The sequence below is a fragment of the Alosa pseudoharengus genome, unplaced genomic scaffold, assembly GCF_046254945.1.
Source record: "Alosa pseudoharengus isolate Yale_2024_CS ecotype anadromous, Long Island Sound unplaced genomic scaffold, YU_APseudo_1.1 YU_APseudo_1.1_scf_11, whole genome shotgun sequence".
Classification (NCBI taxonomy): Eukaryota; Metazoa; Chordata; class Actinopteri; order Clupeiformes; family Clupeidae; genus Alosa; species Alosa pseudoharengus.
Genome location: NW_027468576.1, coordinates 13,999,544 through 14,020,782, shown reverse-complemented (window position 1 = coordinate 14,020,782; position 21,239 = coordinate 13,999,544). Strand labels below are relative to the sequence as shown.

General features: G+C 41.4%; 1 protein-coding gene across 1 annotated transcript in view; it reads right to left on the bottom strand.

The window, feature by feature from the left end:
• Nucleotides 1-21,239, bottom strand: part of negr1 (neuronal growth regulator 1) — a 113,689-nt gene that overhangs the window by 55,887 nt on the left and 36,563 nt on the right. The window contains exon 3 of the mRNA XM_076276563.1: nucleotides 4,729-4,854. Within this exon, the coding sequence (XP_076132678.1) occupies nucleotides 4,729-4,854 (126 nt within the window). The remainder of the gene's footprint in view (nucleotides 1-4,728; nucleotides 4,855-21,239) is intronic.

Sequence of the window (21,239 nt, the reverse complement as noted above, 5' to 3'; positions counted from 1 at the left end):
ACCGACTCAACAGAGTGCAAGTTGTGGAAGACTGCAAGCATACAAAAAGGGCCAGAATGAGTTAGATTTTCTGTGGTGTGCAGGTGAAGGCTCTATGCATGTTGCCATAACAGCAGGGTCCCCTCATGTCATATGCAATCTCCTCCACAGGCACACAGCACATGGACTCCTGCAGATGGGCTTTAGACTGCTATAGCTGAGGCAGCTGAGGTGAGCTCACCAAATCCCTCAGAGTGAGGGAACAGTCACATCAACAGTATGAAAAGATGGGAAATGCTATAGACCAGCATGAGGAAGAGGAAATGACATCATACAGAACAGCCACCTATTGCAGACCCTTCATGGACCGCAGATGATAAGATTTGATATACAGATTTGGACAGGGCCATAACCAGGTTACATCAGGTTTCCTGATATACAATAAAAAAGTGAACGATAGAAGTGCAACCATCTATCTATCTATAAAGCAAGAAGCGTCTGTGTGTGTGTGTGTGTGTCTGTGGCACGCATATCTTGCTGACCGTTTGTCAGACTGATTACAAACTTGGCAGGTGTCTTGCTACAGGCATGAGTAAGTCCACTGCCGAATTTGACGTTGTTTGAATAAGAAATGCAAAATATATCGTTAAATAGCTTATATCGGTAAAAGAACCACGCATTGGCGCAACCGGCGACAAGCAACGAGTGGCAGACAGAGTGTGATGTCACTTATAGGCCACCAGAGACTGTTTTTGAGTCACACCGTTGCAAATTCCATATGATGCATTATTCCACAAAATGGTTTGTTTTCTCTATCATCATGTTATTCAATAGGCTAAGCATATAGCCTAAACAGCTGTTAGGATTATGTCATTTTGATTTGTAAAAAATGTCACATGCAGCCATGCTTAAATGCTCACTTCACATTTATTATATTATTATATTATCTGTAGGCCTATTCATTATTGAATGCTTACCTGGAATTATGTTTTTCCCTATCATCCTATTTTTAAAGCAGGCCTACCTGCAGGCATGTAATTGGGCTACAGAAATAGCATGTTTGAACGGGCACTGCACTAGTTTTAGTTAATTTGCCATATCAGAATTAATTCAAATTTTATTTTTTTTGAGTTTAGCTTTAAGCAGCTAGGCTCCTTTAACACTCACTAAATTCTCCCTATTCTCCCAGTCTGCAATTCCCCCCATTTATGACTAGTTAAATCAATTTTAATTATTAGACTCCAGAGAGTTATCCACCTACATCCCCTTCCTAAGATCACAATCTGAAACACCCACAGCATATTGGCAGGCTCTGATATTCCTTAACTCAATTCAAATCTCTTGACAAATAAAGGGGATATTTTTTGGATTTTAAAGGAAATAAAATATTGGATACAGGGACAGCTACATCTATGAGAAAAAAATAAGATATCCAAGAGAGTCCACTATTGTGAAGTTTTCACACGAGAACAGAGTAGCTGATCTTGGCTGGTCGTCGATAGCAACACCAATTTCCCAGCAACCTTTAGAAGGGGTTGCTGGGAAATTGGTGGGGAAGAGAAGGTGGGGGGGGGCTTTCACAGAAAACAGGTGAAAAGAAGTAAGTGATAAAACAGTGATGATGCTCTCCAAATAGTGTAAATACAAAGGGTCTATTTGCTTGTTGTGCACAAGCAGACGCATAAAAAGGCCTGTTTGGTAGTTACTTTATAAATTATAAATAACAAATAGCTCTCTGCAACATCATCAAACTCTATTAGAGGTATGTATTTCATGGATGTGATACATAACTGCTGCTAAAATGTTGCTCTCCGTCGTTAATGAATGTGGTAGCCAGCTCACCACTATGCTAATTAATTCAAACAGGTAGGACCCGCTGTGTCTCAGTCGAAGATGCAAAAGGTATGCTGGAAAAGCCCACTCTGGGAAGCAAGAGCAGAATTAACCTTGGAAAATGACAACACACATTCCCAGCTCTTTCAACTTGGCGTAGTCCTCAAGAGAGAGAATCTTCCGCCACAAGTGCCTTTGGATTTAGCACAGATCTGTAGTCGTCGTGCTTCCTGCCAAGTCCTATGAGCTGGTTCCAAATGGCCGAGTCTTCTTCTGCTCTGGCTTAGCTCAACTCCTTGTGCTCCATCACTTCTATCCTCTTCTATTCTTCCGCGACTCAGCCCGCGCTTATCAGAAAGATTAGAACGGAGGAGGAAATTGCCAAGCTCTCTAAGACACACTTAATGAGCTTCAAAATTCACCATCATCACACAAAAGAATTAAACCAGGAGCACTGACCACTGCTTACCAGCTCAAATTTACAGATTCCAATGACTCCACACAACAGCAGTGAATTCAGTTTGTGATTCTGATACTCAGTAATGACTTTGTGAAAATATCAATTATAATTTATACTGACATTTTAGCAGGTTGTTAAAAGAGAGCCAGAGATGAAGAAATGTAGTCATGTTCCAAGTTTATGTCTCGATTATACATGCTTACATGTTGACATATGTCAATGTCTGGATCTAATATATTTATATATGTCTGTCCCATACTGTCCTTAACAAAGCCGTGCCATTGAAAGCAGAGAGAATTTGGCCACATCTGTATGTACAAAACAATGAAAGGCATTTCAGTCAGCAATTTCAAAGGGTCAAAGTTGAATCCCTGGGCTTTGGGCCACAAAAGAACAGCGTATCAAAGCATGTTTTGTGTCTGCTCAAACTATGCATGCAATTTGAAAGGGCTCTCCCAGTTCTCCTCTATTCCCTCTGACGTAACTAGTGGCCCACATCAGAATTATGTGACCCTTAACAGCATTAGGAAGATTTGTGAGGGAAAGCACTCATAATCATTATATTTTCATGCCTTTTTGTTATGGTGGAAAAGCAATTGGACTTACAGATTACTAAGATGAAACATTAATGAATAGCCTCAAACTGTCACAACACCACAAACAACAACAAAAAATCACTTTAAGAGAGTAATAACCAACAACCAGATGAAACGCAACCTGCACTGACTGTTTATTATGTAAAGTTTGCAAAAAGATTGTGAGAAATAATTAATCAGCAGCAGAGCTGGAGGCTTCAAATGAAAAGTCCTTTCATTTGAACGATGCTGCATATGGGACACAGGAAACAAGCTGAACAACAAGCACATTGGCCTATAAGGAAACATTCTGAAACATTCTGAAAGGGAGCAGAGGAGAATTCCGCCTTTGGGACCAAGGCTTTCCATTTCAACTCGTGTGATTGTTTTTTGACACAGTGGCAATTTGTGTAAGCAAAGCGCCGCTGAGTTAATCCACATTGTGGATTTAATGTGTTTTGGTTGCTTGTGTTTCCTCTTCTAAAATCAGGTGGGCTAAGGGTCTGAGTTTATTAGCTGTGCTGGTGGTGAATTGCAGGTGCAGAGGGACAGCGACGTTCACTGCCGCCTCGCTCGGCTGCGATATCAATCAATGTGACTCTCTGTCTCCTCTTCCTCTGTCCCACGTGAGGCCCAGTGCCAGGGCTGAGATCTCTCTTCTGTGATAACAGAGGGGAAGTGAAACTATCCTTTTTGCCACAATCAGCTTTATCAGGTTATCAGCGGTGCCATGGTTCCCTTACATATGAGGACAAGCAGGGAGAATCTAACATCATCATTAGATTATTGAGAAAGCCGGCGCAGTGATAACTGTGTTAGCCACACCAAGCAAATACAAAACAAGAAAAGCAGGCAGGTGGGGAGGGAGGGAGGGAGGGAGGGAGGGGGGGGGGATGACTGTGTGCGGAGCAACCCTTCTCCCCTTCAACGCCCTCTGAATCGTCAAAAGGCATACGAGTGATGATACTACTAGCATCTGTGCCTTTTAACCTGGTTGGCAGCATGCCCGTCCGCCATTCTTGAGGTCAAGGGTTCAAGCCCAGCAGGGGATGTGACACCACAGTCAGCGAGCTAAATAACACACGCCGGGTTGCACCGGGGAATTCACCGTTAATCCCAGGTTGTTGAAAATGACATGGTGTGCCTGTGGTTTCTGATTTGTTTTACACTCTCTCTCACTGTCTCTCACTCTCTTCCTCTCTTCCTTGCTCTCTCTCACTCTATCACTCTCTTTCTTTCTTTCTCTGTCTCTCTCTCTCTCTCAATATCAGTCTCTCTCTCCCTGTATCTCTCTGTCTTTCTCTTTGTCTGTCTGAGTCATGTTTTATCTTTACCTCGTGGACTCAGGGTCCTGCATTACTTTACACTGTGATCTGAGTCAGCTGGAGGTCACACACATTGAAAACTAATAACAACATCACTATTCAGCAGCAGAGTGAAGTCAATGTTGTGTCAAAGACGTCATCCTGAAACTTGTCCAATAACTTCCATCAACAGGATGCAGCTTCTTGTAATAAAATTCTAACTTCAGCAGCTAAGGTAGGAATCTCCCTCCATACTGTGCATTCAGTAAACACACTAAACAAACCACCTTCCAACATATTTACATTGAATTTACATTTGGCATGTTGTTTTTTTTTGTCCCCAATATTTAAGTGCCAGCTAGGGAAGACAATCATTTGAATCAAAGAGTCCAGGAGCATTTGCAGAAGAGTTTGGTCTTTAGCTGCTATTTGGTGCTGATGAGAGTGATGCTGCAGGGAGCTTGAGGCAGGGCAACTCACTCTAGCACACAACCTCACACCCAACAACCCGGTTTATTCTTTTAATCTCTTCCTGCATGATGGGGGGAGAGATAAATGAGTGTTTATTTAAACTCACCTAATGGCGTGATGTGTCTCCAGGAGATCGTCGGCTCTGGCTTGCCAGAGGCAGTGCAGAGGAGCGAAATATTGCTGCCTTCATTTACCGTGATATCAGATGAGATGTCATATATCTTGGGAGGAACTGCGAGAGGAGAACATAGCAGAGAGACAGATAGAAAGATAGAGAGAGAAAGGGGAGAAGAGAGGGGTGGATAAGGTTTAGCAAAAATGGCAAAATTGAGGGATCCAGTCATGCAATGCTGACAAAGCACTCTTTATAGCTCTAGAAGATTTCACCTTAACAATAAAAAGATGTCTCTTCAACAGCAGCCATTGCCTATTGAATAAACTACTTGAAAAACACCTAAAACATCTTAAAGAAAAGAAGGGATGCAAGAATTATATTACTGGAAGTTTGGACAGAAATTGTTTTAGTGCCTCTCTCTCTGAAAAGAAAAGGATACCGGTCATATTTTATGATTATATAATACCTTTTAAACTGCAAGAAAAAAAGAAAGAAAAAAAAAACAATATAGCATTGATTGAAATGGCTTACTTTCAGGAAAAACATAAGACTGTATTGTGTGGGCACATGATATATTTAGGTTAAGACTTTAACTCAAACTGAAGAAATCATTTCGCAACCAACTGCCACACATCCATCAAGCCAGTTTTTGCAACTGTAGCGCAAAACACCCCACACTTTTCCCAATTTACACCTTGTGTGTGCGTGAAACTGAAGTCAGGTCAGCTGATGTGCTCATGACGTCTTGTTAGAACACTGAAAAACCAATCCTTACTTATATCTTCATTATATTCTAACTATAACTTTCAAAAAGTGGCAACTCTTTCTTTATCCACTACTTTATCACAATCCATGCTGCCATTGCTGTAGACTTCAGGTTGACTCTACTGTTAGTTTGTTTCTGTTATTACTTCACCCCTACATGATCGGAGTGCTGCCGAGTCTGAGAATGGGCCTTTGTGTCGAAAGGTGCAGTAGTGTTTTGAAATCTTGCAGGTGGCCTTTGCCTGTGAGCCTCCAGGTGTAGTAGTTTTTACAAACTGTGGGTGGCTACTGGCACTATTTTCACAGTGACAAAAACTGTGTGATGACCCTGTAAAATAAGCTGCCTCAAAGAGTGCGTGTTATTTTGACAAGCTTTTCGTTTCTCCACAGTGCAGTCAACAGCTATTAGGAAAAGCGGAAGAAAATTATCTGCCATTGAGGCTTATCGCATCTATCGAGAGTTGACAGGATAAGAAACCCAACCCCTTGCTGAAGCTGATAAAGGCAGTTTAACTGTACAACTTGCTTTGATCAGGTTGAAAAGGAGTAATGGAGCCCTATGTGTACACAACAGCTCAGCCCGGAAAAGGTCCAGTCCAAACCAGAAACAAATCTGATCCTGAATCAGTTGCTATCTGGTTCATGTCACGTTCAGTTCTGCTGGACATGAATATATCACGATGTGTGCAATAACTGTTAATCCTACAGTAGTTATTAGAGCAATTTAGACCACTCTCCCCGACTCTGACATTGACTAGCATAAGTGTTGAAGGCAGCGTTCGCAATTCTGATGAGAGGATTTACACCTCCCCTGACCACGCTCCTGAAGCAGTGCGCTGATTGGCTGGAAATGTGCATGGCTCTATTTATTTGTTTATGAATTAATATACAAAACACTTCACTCTCTCTCTCTTCTTGTACAGTGGGTGTGAATACCAATTGCAATCTTCTAAAATCAAAAAAGGGTTAAAAAGAAAACAAGGGTAAAAAGAAAACAAAAGTTCTTGGAGTGCATGCATTTATTTGTTTGCCATTTAAAGAGCCAGCGCAGTGAACAAACACCTATGATATACGAGCGCAAACAGACACTTAGTTGACCATCAGGAGTTGTTAGCTGAATTTGACTAAAGGTGAACTGAATTAGAATTGCAGACAGAACCTTTAAACTGTGGTAAAGCCAACAGCAATATGATAGTACTGTAAGTGAGGCCAGACAAAATTATCTGCCAAAGTTAGCCTACCATGCCTCTTCATGTTCATAACCTGGGTATGAAGTCCCAGAAAACAAAGAAAGAGATTCATGAAAATCCATTACTTTTTTTGATAATGTTGCTATCATTGGTTTTGGAGCTGGTGAATACAAAACTATCTCCTCAAATTTGAATAAACAACTTGATATTGGCAATCGTGTTATGCTTTGGTGAGTCATTAATTCAGGTCCAGCACAAACAGCAGGTTACTTTAGCCACACTTAAATACGACGTAAATATTATACAAAAAAATAACAACAAACAGCCACAGATCCCCACCCAAAGACTCCCAGGGAGAAAAAACCCTGCGGGCAGAGCATAAATTCAGAAATAAGCAATCCCAGTGGACCAAGAGACAGGCAGAGGCCCGAGCCAATCAGCTGAAAACACTGCGGTTAGCTGTGGGGCAGAGAGAGACCCTGGCTGCAGGTTCAACTAGCTTTCCACTTTATCTGCATCCACAGATAATAGCCAAGGGTCAGGAGCAGCCAAAGAACACGTGTTTGGTCTTCAACTGAGCACATAATGATGCCAATTGTTATTTAACCTTTAAACCTGGCCATTATTACTTTGTGTTTTTTTTTTTTGTCGTTGTTGTTGTTTCTTGACTGTGGGTCGAAGGCGGCCCTCTCTCTTTCACACTATCACGATCTGCCACTCTTCAATCGGTGGCTACACCAGCCTGAGATATGACAACGACGCCACGACAGCACAATAAGTCAACAGGCTCACATAACAAGTCTTGGCCTGGCAAACTGTGGTGATGTGCCTTGTTGTTTTCCTTTGCGGCTTACTTCATTAACTGTGGCGTGATTGCCACGTTTGCCCACTCTGCTGCAATTTCGGCTCCGCCTCAGCCCTACAGGGATCTTTGTGTGCATCTGTGTGTGTGTGTGTCATGTCTGTGTGCAGGCTTGTGTGTGTGTGTGTGTGTGTGTGTGCGTGCTTGTGTGTGTGTGAGAGGGAGGGGTAGAGAGAGACTGCCACAGCTGATCGGAGCAGTATTATCAGCTCCTCAGCCTAGGGATGAATAAATAAGGCACTAATGACGCCACCTTGAATTACGGAAACGCTTACAGCGGCACTATTAGAATGCAGAGGTTCCCTGCGCGTAAGTGGGATACATGCCTCGCCTTTATATGAATTCTGACAGCCTCTCCTAGGCTGACTGCTGCCACAGAGATTGTGAGACTCCATTACTTTACACCTAGTGGCAGCCCACAGTGCAATTATAGAGCTCAGGACACACGTCTTGCTGTCACAACACAACGACACGAGCACTTGGCAAGGAGTGGGGTGAGGGCCAACACAAAGGGATGCTCTCCCCTGCATCTGGGGCCTTCTGGGGTGTGTGTGTGTGTATGTGTGTGGGAGACAGAGAGAGAAAAAATCACACCCGCAATCTATGAAAGTTAAGCTAAACATGAAAGAGAATAATACATTTCAATTGCAAATAAGAAGTTATTTTTCCTAGTCTGATCTAACCAATCTGAAAGCAGTTAAGATTTTTTCACACAGGAAAAAAAGTGCATCTATGAACAGCTCAGGAGGAGAGACAGGAAGACCTCACCCATACATGGGCCGCATCGGGACCAGATCCGAGCCAGATAAACCCTCTGAGAGTGTGCTGCTATTTGGCCTGGTGCCCAGGGCTCTGGGCAGCTGAAAGCTAAGTAGTGCATTTTTTACAAACAGCTTTTCAGCTGGACTGCTTAGCCCAGATCAGCAAATGCCCTGACTGACTCGCTGACCTCACACTGTTGAGCCATGCAGGCACGAGAGTCTCGGGGGACATTAGCCACTCAATGCCATTTGTCTTCCGCGGCTGCAACAATAAGAGGGTACAAAGTCAATTAATATCTCAACACTGAATAGAACAACAAACGACCTGCTGCCAAAACCAGGGAGCATTGTTCTCTCAATAATCATTTCATCCTAAACGGCTAGTTTGTTGTCCCAGGAACAGTCAGGGATAGCTTAAACGCTAATATTGTTGCTATTGTTGAGATGTGTGGTTCTCCTAATTCATTTGGCTAACCTTACACAAGCATGATCAGCTTGGACTGGCCAAATCTGGGAGTAACTGGTAGATTTCTGTCCCACTCTTAACAGAACAGGACCTGGAAAAGTATTTTCCAAGCTTGTTGGGGAAAGTAAATTCTAAGCACAAAGACACACATCTTGGCAGAGAAGTGCAGAATGTTTATCACACTGGTGGTTCTGTGTTCATGCCAAACATTTTGAAATAAATATTTATCCTCAAAGACTTTCAGTGGGAGAAGAGGGTGTTATGGGCGCAACATGAAAAGGGGTTTTGTCCCGTTGACGAAGAAAGGAAGTCAGGGGAGAAAGACCGCAGCCTATCTCTCCCACTGGCTTTCTGTTGGCTGCAGCTGGAAAAAAGCTTGTCTCTATTTTCAACAGGGATCAAAACATAACGTCATGCAAACACTATGCTAAAACAAAAGTAAAAGTGAAATAAGAACTGAAGTAGTTTAGCTATTACATCAACGTCATGGAATACTGAGGCTTTCAGTAATCTATTAATTTGATGTTTAAGATACAGTCTGTTGTTGTGAACATTATTACTAGTTTACTGAGAAGAAGCAAACTCAGAAAACCTATTTACGCAGATGTGTTGATAAAATCAAGCTCTATGCCAGGCTGGTAATATACACCTCACTTAAGAGAACTTACAGAGTCAACTCGGAGAGATTTTGAATTCCCCCAGCGAGCAGCGGCCCGTAAAAAACAAACCAACTTAAATCCCTTAATTAGGTGTCAGACACGGAAACAAACCACACAAACTGACACACTGTTTTACCCAATGGAATTCTCCCATTCCGCTCTGCCTCCGCTCATTCTGCAGGTAAGCACAGTGTTATATGAGCTCCCCTGACAAACTCCCAACTCCACACTATTACTTTTCCCAAACACACTGTTGGCGGTTTTTCCTTTTTTTTTCTTCTGAGGGTCCTCTAACTTCAAATGGAAGCAAGACAATACTGTCAAACAAACATGCCTATGGACGTAATGAGGAGAATTAACATATCTGAAGTGATTGGCTCTTTCCAGAATGGCTTCTCGTCAGACACAGCCTTGTGTTAGGCGAGGCAATGGAGGCAAATCCTATCATCTTGGCGAGCGAACATTCCCATTGATGTTAGCATTCACAAGGGAAAAAGACTACTGATGTACCAAACGCGTGACGGCCTTTGATCTGAACCGAACAATAGGTGATTTATTCTTCTTTATTTTTTTTTCTTTCAGTTGGGGAAAGAATCTTTTTCCATTCTTATTCATGTTTCAAGAAATGTTTTTTGTCAAACTGTTTGAGTCTTATTATTTTCCTAACACAACATTGTGTGTGTATGTGTGTTGTTTTTCCCATAGCACAATGGGAGGACATCTTCCCCACAAAACACCCATTTTTTTCACTATCTCTATACTGTCATACAGACTAACATGTCTGACCAGACAGAACTGGCAAACAGGCTATTATCTACCTCACTAATGAAATCTCTTGGTGATGTCAGTATAATTTCAGTGGGTCTATCAGAAGTATGATTATTAACACAATAATGATTGCTTTCCAAATGTATGCCCTTAACATACAGTAGTAGCCTATACAGCATGAAGTGCAAAGCACCTTTGCTCTGATTCAATATCAAAATATGAGCTAAACTTTTAAATCCACATTCTTTACGAAAACATTTACCTTACTCAAACTCACAGTAAATTCTACAGATGGGGTGTAAACACTTTGGGAAGCCTTTTGAAGAAGTCTGAGAAATGCCAGTGATGCAAACATTCCTTTAAAAACTCCACTGAGAGGCAATTAATCAAAAATATGAAAGCTTAACAGTGCGTGCAATTTTAAGATAAGATATCACACTCTTATGGAAATGACTCCTAATTTGTTTATGGTAATCAACTTTTTTCTCACCAGTATCTTTTTAAATATGCATCCTTCCTCTTTTCTCAGAAATTGCTTTATATATGGTGTTTTCTTTCACACTGAAATAATGGTATGATGGTTGAACCAGCTAACCTGTAATCTGAGGTTACATTTGACAGTGTAGAAGCTACATATCACAAATAAACCTCAGTCATAATTGATAACCATGTCATGCCATGTCATGGATTACTATGCATCATATTCATTACTGCAGGTCATCTCTCTTTAAACTCAGTGACGCAACAGACACCCCAGATCTCAGTGAGCGCCTGATTGGACACCGATCTGGGCCAGACACGGTCAACACGTGGCCCGCATCCGGCCCACATCTGCACTGCCAGTGTCAGCTGCTGTCAGGGCGTGGGAACGCTTATTTTAAACGCCCTGCCCGTCTCTGTGTGTCTGTGCCCGTCTTGAGTTTGTGATGGTGGTGATGCAAGGACAGCCCCGGGGCTCAAGCTCAGACAGAGCCGGAGCCCTCTGTGACTGCTGGGGAAGAGAGACAGGGAGAGGGGCTCGTGAAGTTTGAGTGATGGTAATGATTCCTGCGACTCTTGGCCTCCTCTCATTACGCCATCTGTTATGTTGTCTCTTAATATAACTCTGCCATGTGTCAAAGCTCAAGACAGCAAAGCCATCCTTAATGGAACACAATTAGACTTAAATCCAGCATGCGTTTTAAGGCTCTCTGTATCATCCAGTGTGATAAACTATAACGAACTCTTACACAGAAAATAGCAATTTTGGGGCAAATAGTATCTGGAGGAAATATGTCTGAATATGTATGGATATACAGGTACCTTGTCACAATGCAATTATAACTCTAAGTAGAGTGTAACATACAAACTATTAGTGTGCAACAGAAATCTAATTAGTCCTAAATATCAACTCTTACCCTTATTAAATTAATGTAATTACAAAGTTTCAGAATGGTGTTAATCTTTATTAGTCATTGCATTATACACCATTTAGAAGTGCACTGTTACGATAAAAAGGTCACATTATCAAACGTGTGGCTAAAACAAGACTTCGTAAGACATTCACCTATAGTTAAGGCTCCTCAATATGTAGGTGCCCGACGTGCAATAAATGCACTCTGTCACCACAGGTCAGTCCAATTCTGGGAGTGCCTTGTGGCTGTCACTGAAATAAATAGTCTGCTATAGCATTAGCATTGGACAGTCAATTGTTCTTTCAACATCTCTTTCTACTGGTTCCTCACCAGGAAGTATGACAGATAGCTCTGTCTGTGAAACGAAGGGGAAGATTTAAGTCGTGGCAAGGACGGTGATTACTCAGAGAAAAATGCATGAGTGTGTATGTGTGTGGGCTGGTTTCTGCTAATGGTTAGAAGAGTGAACAAGCCGAGGCACTCTGTGTTCAAACAAAGGATAGACGATGAGTATGGCAAACACAACGAAGCAGATTGGTGCAGATCAGTGCGCTACCTAAAAGCAGATCGGTGTGCTGCCTAAAAGCATAGACTGCTCTCCTGTGGCCTCGAGCACTGAAGTGGCTATCCTAATGTATATCTACATTACACAACCAACAGTGAATGTTGTTTCATTAATTTCACTAGTTAATTATAACCTCTGACTTTGTGTACAGTAAACATTTTTCTTTTTTTTACCTAGAGTGTCACAAAGCATACTCAAACCTCCTTTGTTTATCATCCCTCTGTAAATACAGCCATGTGTGCTAGATGGAGAGGCAATGTACAGTATTACTGCTACTGAACTAACAAAGACACCAACACAAGGAAGAAGCCAAACGTGGACATGAAGGGAGGCAGGCTTTCTAAAACAAAAGGATTTCACAGGTTCCAGCTTGCTTCCACTGGGGTTGTGCCTCTGCACACAGGAAGTAAAGCGTGGTGGGGACTGGCCAGCCGTGTTGGTGCTGTGATATTTTTATGCCCAATTAGGGGTGTGATGTGTTGTGAAGGTTGCCTGTGCTGAAATCATTTCCCAACCTTTTACTGGCAGCACGGAGCCGCAACCTGCAAATGTTACGCTACAAACACACTCAGCAACAGCCATTTAGGTGAAAATGGCCATAATGTTAGCGGTCCTCATACTAACCAACAAATAACACTAAATTTGTCCTTATTTATGCCAATTATCTGGCACAGGTAAAAACACAGAGAAGGATTTTAGATGTAACTTCAGACAGTTAGATTTCCCTTTGTTGAACTATTCTTAAAGGGAAGAATGTATATTTTGGAGATGTAATAAAAGCACTCTTTCTTCTTTCATTATTCATCTGAGGTCATTGTTCCCTTGGCAATATGGTTGGTATGATTTCCAGCTAATCAATGACATTCTTCCTTGATGAAAAGGCTCCACTGGCCCTGCAGTGAACACAACACCACATTAGTCTGAAGCTTGGTGCCGGTTATGGTGTGCCGCCCTACTTATGTCCCTTTATTTCAGTTATACACACAAGAAGATGATCTGCCAGGTCAAAGGAATAACTTAAAACTGTCAAAGGCAGAAGAAGATCTGGAGGAGGGGGGGTTGACTAAAGATGCAATTTCCCTTGATTCAGCTTTTACTTCAGTCTGCTTGTTTGCCCTTTCCTTTTCTGCAAAGTGTGAAGCAAATGGCAATTTGGGAGTGTGCAGGTCAGCACTGATTGAAACAGATGACAGGCTGTCTGCACAGCTCTCTTCACAGGTAATGAGCGTTGTGTGTTAGCCATCTCTGGGTCACCTCCTGGGTTTGTAAAAAAGAAAAAGCAATAAAAGGTACATCTTGTCAAGTGGCTCTGGCATTTTAAAGCACTCCCTTTTATTTTTGGGGCAATCTTGGTGATTAGCTGGTAGTACTCTGAACACAAATGCTTTTTTACATACATAAACAATGGGTAGGTAAGTGCCCCTGTTTAAGTTATTTTACCATATGAAGACAACATTGTTGCACCTTCTTAGGCCTCAACAAACAATAGAAACAGTAGCAGATACATTTTGGAGACAATATGCTTTTAGTTTAAATAAATACTTCAAAATATCAATGCCAGTACCAAATTCTGAACATACATGAAATAGCCACTTCCGCTAATCCATTCCATTCCTCCATTCATTAGCATTTTAAAGAAAATGTCATTTTGTTTGGCTTGATAAAGTATCATTAATTACAAACATTCTAATGAGTTTAATAAGTTTGGGTAACAATTTGCACAAAACATAAAATGTGTACTTAAACAGAGTGTTTGTGTGTTTGTCAAAACCAAATAAATAAATAACGGAAGTATATCCTATTGAATATTTCATTGACTGATGAGAGTTTGCATACTCCCATTTAGGCAGCATGAAAATGGATTTCATCCAATCAGGTTTCATTCTCTGTGAGGGTTCATCCAGAATTCCACTCTTGTGTCTTCACTGCATCCTCAGTGACGATAAATCAAAAAATCTATTTTTGTTTCTCAGATACAATCATGATACCATGATACGTTGGACTGGCAAAATGTCATACAGAGAAGATTCTCAGTACCACACCTCTTTTAAAACAAGCTAGAATCGTATTGATTGCAATATGTAAGACGGGTATAAGTCCCACTTTACATGTAGTTTTTAATTCACAGTAGATTCAATCTTTTTACTAACACAACGGTTATGAAGAAATATGTCTGACTCATGCTGAAACTATGTACATTACCAACCTAATTTGCTTCCAATACCCCAGTGTTGTGGACTAATTTAGCTCATTGTAAAGCAAACTGTGGATATTATGTATAACATCGGTTTAGTTGTAGGACATACGCTCATTTTTCAAGTGGTAGAATTAAGGTGTGACTTATGTGTAGTTTATATTATGACATTGCCAAACCAAGCTAAACAGTCACAGGCAGTTCGACCATAACTTCCTTCTCTTTGCTAAATCAATAAACATTGGTGAACAGTCAGGAAATTACGGTACATTCTAAAGTATACACATGATTGTTAGCCTGGAAATCTAGACGCACCCTAGTGGCAGCAAATTGCTGCCAGGGCTAGTCTAGCAACTCTCCGTTGGCTTGTGAGCTCGAAAAATTAAACTTCTATCAGGCCAATCAAATTGTGTATAGAGTAGTTAGGCGGGCTTAACATTCCCTGCTACTTGAAAACAAAGAAGATGGTTGTTGCTGTTGGCGAACAGTGTGACACGAGTTAAGCTTTTTTTAAGTTGCCAAAAGTTTGAACTAGCCAACTAGCTCTGCTGGTGGGAAAGCGCATGGGAGTCATAGCGCTGTCCTATTGCGTGCAGAGGGAATTTGAAAGACAACCGATTATCCCGCCCCTCGGACTGAGCACTGCGAACAGTGAGTGCCCAGACCCTACATTTTAATGGGGGTCTGGCTCGTCAGGCTACATAATTGTGTTTTTTTTACTAGAATCTCATAGTTTCAGTCTCTGCCTCCCAATCCGCCTCCATAACCCCTGTCTATTCAGCTTCAGACACCCAAGCATTGTGTTAATGGGGCAAAAGAGCAATGTCTTTGGAAATTGACCAGTACTCTTGACTCAGATTGTGACACTGTGTGAATGGGTTTGAGGTATAAAACCAAAACCAGGATAAACAGGAAAGGTTGAGAGTATTTGATTGCATCAAATTAGATGAATTTAGTGTCAGGCACGATCGTACTGGGAAGCTGCAACAGTTGTCATTACGAATGTGCAGAAGTCATTGCACCCTGTAGCTGGCCCTGACACACACACACACACGCACACACACACACACACACACAAACACACTCGCATAGCATATACACATACAGGCTCACACACACAGAAACACACACACACACACACACACACGCACAAACACAAACAAACACACTCACACACACAAACAAACACACTCACACACACACACATACAGTACACACACACACACAGCATAATGTTTGATTGACAGGTATGATTAGCCAAGTGTAGTACAAAGAGCAAGTGCGGTAAAACTGAATGGAATTGGGCTTTTGCGCCAGGCACTGTGGCTGTCATTTCGCCCCCAGTCTGTGATGGGTGTGCTTTGTTAAAGCCTGACAGCTAAGGGAGTGTTCTGTATCGCCTCAGCATAAACATTGTCCAGACAAAAACCCTCTGCCTCAGAAGGGGGGAGTATTACTAATGCATATTGATATAAGATGAATATGGTGTAATCTACAGAATGAATACGGTGTAATCTACAGAAACACGTTGGAATTGGGGTATCAAAAAGCAATTATGGCTATGCAGTATTGATATTGATGAAATCACAGTTTCCAGAGATTTTATAAAGGTGCGTGTTAGTCTCTGCGCAAATGAATTCAGAGTGTGGCAACTGCGTGCAGTTGACTGGAGTTTATTCTCTCATTCTATCAACAGAGGCCTGGAATCCAATTATGAATGAGCAACTAAATCAAAAGTCTTCTTTTTACTGCAGAGCCCATGCTGTTCCGTACCATTAATCAATTGTCTTTTTTTTAACACAGACAATCAAATATCCTGGAAGCTACCTCATGACAACAAGGTGACTGTTTCATAAGAATTCCCCTCTAGAATAATTTGCTCTCGACATATCTGTACTGTATTGTAGCTATTCATGCTTTAAGAAAAACTACAATTAGTCTTAGCAATGGTGCTGGTCCAGGCTTCCAGTGTTTGGCCAAGAAAAGCACCCATGGCTTTTTGCGTCACCCTGTTCATTTCAGCTTGAAAAAACGTGTGGCGTCATTCCACTTAGTCTGCTCCGCAGGCTGCACTGTTCCTAATATTTTCTTGACAAAGTATATGGTTGAATGGCGCTGATGTCTAGATAATGTTTAGGAAACACGGAGCTAACTGAGGCAACCAGCTGTGCTGCTGTGCTGTTGTCAGAGATCAGTACTGCAATCATTTCCCCCCGAAAAAAAGTTCTTCATAAGGCTTGGGGCTTTTTATACCCCAAACCCACGCACCTCGTCCTCCGGATTGTTTAGATATTTATAGCACCGCTACATTTTTATCCATATATCATTATCGCATCATTGTCATTCCAGCGGCGGAGGCTCAGCATCCCACCTCCGGCTTTGCCGACTCCTCTATCCTGCCGCTACAGCCGTGAGGCTCGAGGGTAAGAGCGTGTTTGGGAAGGTATCGGACTAGGATCTCCAAATACTGCCTAGGGATTGGGGGCCTAATCCCTGCGAAGCATAACAGGCCTCTGACAGGGCACCTTGCCAAGCATGCTCCTCTGTGTCGCTCTGATAGACTCACTTGCGGAATAGGTGAACCCAGGAATGGGAATGCATTGTCAACATAAGCTGTGTCAGTGATAAAAAAAAAAAAAATGTCTCAAAATCAATTTTGAAAATCAAATTACAAGTGGCAAGTTTTTGAGGGTTTATTATGCACCCACCTGTCTTCCACTGCAACCGCCAGTGGAGCTAGCTGAGCTCCGGAACATCAGCAGACGTTACTGGGAACAAGATGCTGTTAGTGTTTACTCTGGTGAAGATGATATCTGTGTATTTGTTCATCTAATAGTCACAGCTGGTGGACCGTTTTCTTATGCTGAGACATGTCCCTTCCTGGTGTTTAGAGAGGGGATGTAGTTGTGAAGGAACTATCTGTGGTTCCCCGTGAGGCCAAACTCATCACGAGAACATGAGCTTGAATGTTTGATGCATTGTCTTACACCCTTGGCTCATGTGCTTACAGAAGTCCCAGTGCACTAATCAATGAACGCAATATTCATTATTAAAATTATTTCATATTCAATTGATCTATGTTGCATAAGGGTACTGTGCATATTCATGCATTGTGTGTGAGTGAATGATTTCATTCAGACACGCACATTGTTCTGCAGTTGACATATGGCTCACAACCATGGCCCTGAATGGACTATCAGGACTTACAAATCTGACTGGTATTACGAACCTGCCTTTTGACCAGAGCTGTACTGAACAGGGGGAATAGCAGTACCCGATGCCTAACAATACTGGAAATGTTTACTTATGTGATCTCAAATGCCTCTCTCGATAAGCCTCCAGTTCTACCATCTCGTCTGTGATGAGAAATAGAAGTAAACAGACTTAGATACAGTTCAATACACAGAGAAAATGAAGCTCAAAAAGACATCTACCAGTTATTGTTACCAACAATACAATGGCATTCAGAATATGTCACAAAATAGACTAACATCTGGTAGCAAGACTGTTCAAGACCAGAACAGGGGGATTGCGTGTTTCCTTTTGGTTGAAAGTAATCATTAATGGATATCACACCAATTAGCTTAAATGTTTATGACTACCATCAAGTGCAACTCACTGAACCCATCAAGACCACTTAAACATCTGATTGTCTAAATGATTCCAATGGCTTATGGTAAATTATTTGTAAATATGAAGAGGCCAAGGATCACAAAGCTTGATGGAGCCTGTCACTAGCCTGGCATCTGCGAGATTAGTATAAAAGTCTGTTATGATGCACTTCACCTTACACTCATCAATGCAATCTGTCTTTTTATTTACAGTCAACTATAAATCAAATATGCGGTGGAAATATAACTCCAAAAGGAAACTCCACACAACTAGACTGTCTCGCTTTCAAGCATTTGAAAGAGGATCTTTTATACAGGAAGACAGGCTCAATCCAATACGTTTTGCAGCAGCCAGGTAACAAAGAGTGCTACAAAATGTAGCCAATTATTCCTGTATACAGTTCTGATACCAGCTCATGACCACCCCAAAGTCTAAAAACACAGAATCTGACATCATATTTGTTGTCTGCCCCTCACCATTTGGGAAATCTAGCACTGCTGCATGATCTGCCCTGTGTAATGCACTGGAGGAAGGAGTATTATGCCCTGTGTCATGCACTGGAGGAAGGAGTATTATGCCCTGTGTAATGCACTGGAGGAAGGAGTATTATGCCCTGTGTAATGCACTGGAGGAAGGAGTATTATGCCCTGTGTAATGCACTGGAGGAAGGAGTATTATGCCCTGTGTAATGTTTTCAAAAGTTCCAAAACGCCCATCCAAGTGAAACACAAGGGCAACTGCACTCCTAACTGCATTACAGGCACTCTGTGAGGGTCTGCTCAAGCTAGGATTAAACTTCTAATTCCCTCAAATTCATTTTATATCATTTTAGGAGATTTGTCCGAAAATATGCAATAATGCCCACATTTGAATCACTTTTCTTGTTGCACATTTCATAATAAACTTACATAATGTTATGAGGCCTTGTGTGTTTCACTATATCAGGTTTGCTCTCATTTATATATCAACAACATGAATGCAGAGATATTCTGTTAAACTCTGCAATGGTAGGGTTTACGGAGAATTTGGTATGTGCTTGCACCCACACATAGTCAAATGGATGAATGGTCTTTAGTGATTCTAGCTGAATAGCTCTTCTTTAGCATATACTAACATGAGCTGGGCCCATATCTCCCCATAAATCACAAGATGAATTGGGTTTAAAAGAAAAGACTAAAAGGCACATCCTTGTTTCCCTTTTACAAAATTATTTCAACAACGTCTGGTAATCACGCTCAACTGTAGAGTCTGGCAAAGCAAATGCACCCACGAACCAGACTCCTTTTTGAAGTAGCGATTTATATGGTAAAAGTACATTCCACATTAGCAAGTGATGGACCACTGCCAGCAAAAAAGACCATTTACCATTTCCTCAATGCGACCACTTGTCATGGACGTGCCTGTGATTTATCAGCAATCGTGACTCACTCACTCCAGTGTCATCCAGTGCCATGCCGATGACTCCAGTTGACTTCCGCTTGAATTAATTCCAAAAAGCATAGTGGATGCTACAGGCATTGCTATTTCATTCATAAAGTAATACCACAAAGTATCATGTAGTTTCTACATTAACACCATTAAGGAATAATAATACAGCTCTGGAAAAATTTAAGTGACCACTGCTCATTTTTCTGATGTCATCCTACGGTTGCTGAGTGACATTTGAATGAGTTGATGAGCGGTCTCTTAATTTTGAATATGACCATTAGCTCTTTCGAATGTCACTCAGCAACCCTAGGATGACATCAGAAAAATGTGCAGTGGTCGCTTAACTTTTTCAGAACTGTATACTGGTCTACTGTACTGGCCTTTGCTTTGCGTCTGATTCTGGTCTAAAAACAACAATAGCAGACAGGGAAATGGTCTGATATTAGCCTACACCTTATTTATACATACAGGCTTCATTGAAAATGAGGGCTTCCCTCAATGACCCTCCGAGAATAAATAAAGGTTGAATGAATTTAGGAAATTGCAATATCTGAAATAAATTAGTTTTTTGGTCTGGCTTCATTGTATGCGATGTCCAAGGTATAGATAAAGAAACAAAACAAAAAAACACTTATTTGATGGGATGATTCTTGGCATGATTGTACGGGTTAGATATCCAACCGATGCTATCTAAAGTATACACACTGGACTTCCAGAACCTTCTGAAGTGAAAGGAGAGCTTGTGGTCAGAAGAGAACTCCGTGGGCAGCAGAGATCAGGATTGAAATGTTTTCTCCAGGACAGAGTTCAGAAGGCAGCGTGTCTTAACGAGGCTTGAGCACTTAAACCCTGCATCCCTCTCTCCCTCTCTCTCAATCATTCACTCTGACACCTACGCTTGCTCCCCATCTGGTTCTCTACAGGTCCCAGCCAAGCTATTTGATCTCAAATCATTTCATAGGCCTGTGTGCACTGAATAATATGTTCATAAGTTGGTCTCCGGCTGTAGCCAGGCCGTTGATGGTAAACAATGATATCATTTGAGATTCAGACTCATAATGTGTCTGTCACAGTGGTATATTTTCAATACTGCATTGTTTACATCTGATGTGTGGCAAGACAAGCAAACAAGCCAGACACACACACAAGATTGGGCAAGATAATAAGATTTTTATCTATAGTGCACCAAAGGTAAATGAAATGAAATGAATAAAAAATAGTTTTCAAGAGTAAACAATTAGTTGGAGCTGAGGTGGTGTTATTGTTTGTGTGTGTGTGTGTGCGTAGACTACTCCAGATGGTTTTCATATACCTCACTGTTCCACATTCTAACAGAATTGAAAGTATAGGTGTAAACATTTCTACATGAAATCACCTCAGATGTCCAAACTCATTGTCCATGTTGGATTTTGAATCCTCATAATTGCTTCATTGACTTGATGTACTTTATGTATATGTTAATAATTGTAAAGCACATCAGACATCGGACATACAGCTCTCACATGGTATCACATGCTTTAGGGATCACAGGCTTTAGAGATCATTGTAGCTGCCTTCATTTGAGGCACATCTCCCAACCTCTAAATTATGCCTAAAGCAAACGCATTCATAAGCATTAAATATAGACATTTGAGTTTGAATGCGACTCACGGAAAGTGCTTATCATAGAGGGTTCTATGTACAGTAGGTCAAGTGCAGCACGTTGCATAATCCTATCTCTGTAGGAGGCCCTATTAAAAAAGAGTTTTCAGAGATTCCTTTTCAAAGGTATCTGGGTCAAATTTGATGGGTGAGAAATTAAAAACATACAGGCAGAACAGTCACAATTCTCTTTAAAA